The following is a 4,753-nucleotide window of genomic DNA, read 5'->3' on the forward strand; positions in this document are numbered from 1 at the left end:
TACTTGGAAACGTTGAAATGAGAAGTCCTACCCCACCCGCCGTATTCTCCAGACGTTGCTCCCTCTGACTATCACTTGTTTCGATCAATGGCACACGGCCTGGCTGAGCATTTCCGGTCTTATGAAGAAGTAAAAAATTGGATCGATTCGTGGATAGTCTCAAAAGATGACCAGTTTTTTCGACGCGGGATTCGTACGCTACCCGAAAGATGGGAGAAAGTAGTGGCCAGCGATGGACAATACTTTGAATCATAAATGTATAACCAGTTTTTTACAATAAAGGCTCGAATTTCGGAAAAAAAACGGCGGAAGCAAAGTTGTACACCTAATATTAAAAAATTAACAAATTAAATCGCAAAGATATGTTTCTATAATATACGTAAAATACATAAAATACGTAAATGTATATGACATATATGTGTTGAAAGTTGAAAAATGCAATTTATCAATATAATGAAAATTTTTTTGAATCAAAATAAGATATTCTGAAGACATTTTATATTAGTACAATGACAATTACAAATGTCCTGAATTGATCATCATATGGATGATTTAATGTTTTGGATCAGAATGAGATCAATCTGATCAAATTAGGATATTTTAAGGAAATACATTGGTATGTGGGCAGTTTATATTATGAAGAATTACAACCATAATTTGAGTTAATGATAGTCTTAAATTTGGGATAACTCAGCAAAAAATTATCGTATCGAACTGAATAAAAAAAACATGTTAAAGACAAAATTCTATACTTTCATGTTGTTCATTAGGCTACGATACCTGATTCATGCCATGTATCATCGCATATTTGGATGTTAGATTATCAATTTTGTATTTTCTCACTTGGTCATCCGCCATTTTGGCGAAATAATAGTCCAGTGCAATTCTTATTCAAATATTCTTAAAGTAGATATTTCAAACTTCATTTTGCATTTTTAAACATATTTTTAACTTCATCATTTATTAAGTTGTGATCATTTGAAATTTAGTAAAATTTTCCCAAATTTTTAATGTATCGTTTTTTTTTTAGGAAGTGAGAGTGTATAAGATGAATATAAATCAAAATAAAAATGAAAAAAATAATAAAGTGAGCAATATACAATAAAATATATAAGCTTTATGCTATAAAAATGATAAAAAAAGCAGGTGCACAAATTTGTGAATAAATGTCGCGTGAAAATTAGTCAAAGATGTGCAACGCAAACTAATTACATTATTTATAGCTTATATCTAATGAATGATTATAAAGGAATCCGGGACATAATGAGCAAGGTTTAAAAAAGTTTTAAACATATTATTAAAAATAAGCAAATTAATTATTATGCAAACATATTAAAAATAAGCAAATTAATGATATTATACTAAAATATTCTTTACATTATTTACTATAAGAAAAGCATAAGGTTTACTGAAAGAAAATAGATTAAAAGGACAAAATTATTGTTTTGTTGAAAGTGTGCATTATAATTTATGCTATTTATGTAGAAAAAATGCGGTATCATCCTTGTTTATTTATCAAAAATTAATGTTGAAGATTTCTTAAAAATGACTTGCGTAGATTATAATGTAGATAGGAAAACATTATTGTACTTTTAATTAATAATTTTGTTTCTTGATACATTACAAGATTATAAAAATATTCTGTTATTAAATATAAACGAAAAATATTTCTGTTATTAAAATATAAACGAAAATTAAAATTTTTGTGTAATATCTGTGTAATATTTGTAATTAACAAAATTTGCAAAATATAACATACATTTATAGCATAAAGAAAAAAATTCCATATACAGGATGAGGCATTCATAATCGACGCATTGAAATATCCAGAGAAATATAAAAGATACGGAAAAATGTTTCAAACAAAAGTTATTACTCAGTTGCTAGAAGGAAAGACCTTGATTGGCCTTGAGAAGATGTCCTTAATATCAGGTAAAAGTTACCAAAATTTTTAAAAATTTAAACCCGCACTTTTTGTTTCATATTGCATATTGTTTCATGTAGCTGACTTCAAAACTTTTTCCAAAACACCGATGTGAACCTGTGCGCCTAACTTTATCAAAAATAAAAATTAATACCGTAGCGCATTTGTACTTTGTTTGTACTCGTTTATACCTCTTTTATTTTCGTTTGTACCTTAAAGGATTCGGAGATATAACGCTTTTCAATTTTTGCGCAATCCTTATATAGCAAACTTAGCCAATTTTCTAAATGGAAATGGGACCAACGGCATTCGAAAGAGAATCGTTTGTACCCGTTCGTACCTCTTACTTTCGTTTGTATCTTAAAGGATTCGGAAATACAGCGCTTTTCAATTTTTGTGCAACGCCTATATAGCGAACTTACAAGGGAAACTTGCGCCATGTTAAATTCTGATTTTAATGGAACTTTGTGAACTTGTAGCTCACAAAAAGATGAATTTAGAAAATATCAGTTGGAGCGGAAAAACGGTTTGAAAGGGATGACATCACCCCTTACGTGTACAGCGGTTTTCAGCTTTTTCCATTATATCTCGAAAACTATTCAACTAACAAAATGTTTTATACAAAAGTTTTATAATAAAATTATCTCTGTTCATTTACATCAATAATTATTTTAAAAAAATTTACTTTAAAAAAATGTTTACTTTAAAAAAATATTTATTAAAATATTATTGATATGAATGAATAGAGGTAATTTTGTTGTAAAATTTGTGTATAAAATTTTTTAATATCTCAAATAGTTTTCGAGATACGAGAACGAAAAGCTCACAAAGTTTCATTAAAATCAGAATTTGACACCTTGCGAGGTTCCCTTATTAGCCAATTTTCAATTATATCGAAATGGGACTAATGACATTCGAAAGAGAATGTATACCTGTTTGTTATATGCATATTATAGAATTTCAGAGATAAAAATGCGCTTTTATCAATAAATGTGCATTCTGAATATAGGCCTTACAATAAGATTTCGAATTTTTCTACTCAAAGCGCTATGGTAGAACTCTTTGGGGGACTATCAGAATTTTTTTTAGAATGCTAGATTTCCAAAAAAAAATTGATATTATTTTTTTAAATTAAAAAGTTTTTTTAATAATTAAAAGATAATTTTGTTGCAGAGATTCTATTATTCGTCAAAAGACATCGAATGGGCTGTTCGATGCTAATGTTAGATGTGAAATTAAGATTCCCAGTTTTCAAAATTATGATTTTTTAAAACAATTATAAAGATTTCAGATTTTCTATTTCATCAAGAATTCTAACTCTAGATCTCGTCGAAAGGAATCTGATACACTGTTTCGAACTATTCGAGTTTGATATTAATTAAAATAATTTTTTAATTTTTGAAAAAATAATTTTTTTATATTAAAAACTCTAGTATTCCTTAAAATACATTGAATAGGTTATTCAGAACTATTTGATGTTAATGTTGAACATGAAGTTAACACATTTTGCGAAATCTATTTTTTTGGTGTTTATGAGCGGAACTCTTTCTAAAAATCATCAGGAACTCTTTCTCTTGTTTTAAAGAATCCAGAACTCTTATCAGAATTCTGATTTCAAAGCATAAGGATGCCAACTTCACACACTCGAATTATGTCTTGAATTGGTAAGATGTAATTTGTTACGGAATGTGGGAAAGTTTAAATACAAATTCTGATGGCGTGATATCTCTTTTGCAATAAATTATTTTAAGATACTCGTTAGTATCTACATTAAATTAATTGCTTATCAAATCGTAGTTTACTAGAATTGAGAATTGTAAAATTTAGGTATTATTAGGTAGTATTATTTATTAAAAATAATATTATTAGGCACAAAAATCTACTTTTGGTCTTCTTTGCTTAATTATATTTAAGATAATCTCGTTTATCGAATTTATTTCAAATTTATTGTTTGCATCTGTGAATTGAATATGAAAATGTATTTTCTTATAGGTATAAATAAGTTGGAAATAGCAGCAGCAGAATCCAAGACCGAGCGGACCGCGTCATTGGAGATTCGATCATCACAAGATATCAAGGGTATAGAAGCAGGCAGCACACCGACGTTATTGTGCAAGCTTAACGTGCCGGGTCAAGTCTGGTGGAGCACCGACGGCAGGAACCTCAGCACCATCAATGAGTTTGACTACATCGGACGATTTGATATAAAAAAGGCCAACAGAAATGACACGGGCAACTACAAATGCTCTGCGCAGACTGTCGACGGCGAATTCCTCGAAAAAAACATTCATATCAGAGTGATAGGTAAATGATGAGCTAATAGATAGATGAGCTAATTTAAGTGTCTTTGTTATGCGTGTGTTAGCGCACTTTTACAATATACGTATTTTGGATTTTATAATATTCTCTCATTATTACGCAACAAAAGAGAGACTTATTATTACATAACAAAAGTCAATTTCAATTTATTAAACTCGTTGAAATGGGTATGTGAAGTTAGTTAATTATAGTACTCAGGAATTCTGATTAGAATTCCCGTTTCCTTTTGACGAAGAATTTTATATAATTTATAACAAGAGTTCCGCTTAATAATTATTTTTAAATAATTTTAAAAAAATGATGTTAACTTCTCATAGAAAATCGAGATTGAATAGTTCAATAGCTTCATTTCGTGAATACCTAGAGTTCCTGATGCATAAAAAAAAATTTTGACACAAGGAAATTTATAAAAAAAAAATTTTTAATTTTAAATTTTAAAATTTAAATTAATATTGTCACATTTTTTTATATAATTAATTAGTAAGTAATTACTCACGACGTAAACTAAAA

General features: G+C 28.4%; 1 protein-coding gene across 1 annotated transcript in view; it reads left to right on the plus strand.

The window, feature by feature from the left end:
* The window catches only part of LOC105622236 (tyrosine-protein phosphatase 69D), a 34,402-nt gene that overhangs the window by 15,319 nt on the left and 14,330 nt on the right, over nt 1-4,753 (plus strand). The window contains exon 2 of the mRNA XM_012203660.1: nt 3,917-4,228. Coding sequence (XP_012059050.1) covers nt 3,917-4,228 — 312 coding nt within the window. The remainder of the gene's footprint in view (nt 1-3,916; nt 4,229-4,753) is intronic.

The sequence above is a fragment of the Atta cephalotes genome (genome assembly GCF_000143395.1).
Source record: "Atta cephalotes unplaced genomic scaffold scaffold00042, whole genome shotgun sequence".
NCBI lineage: Eukaryota > Metazoa > Arthropoda > Insecta > Hymenoptera > Formicidae > Atta > Atta cephalotes.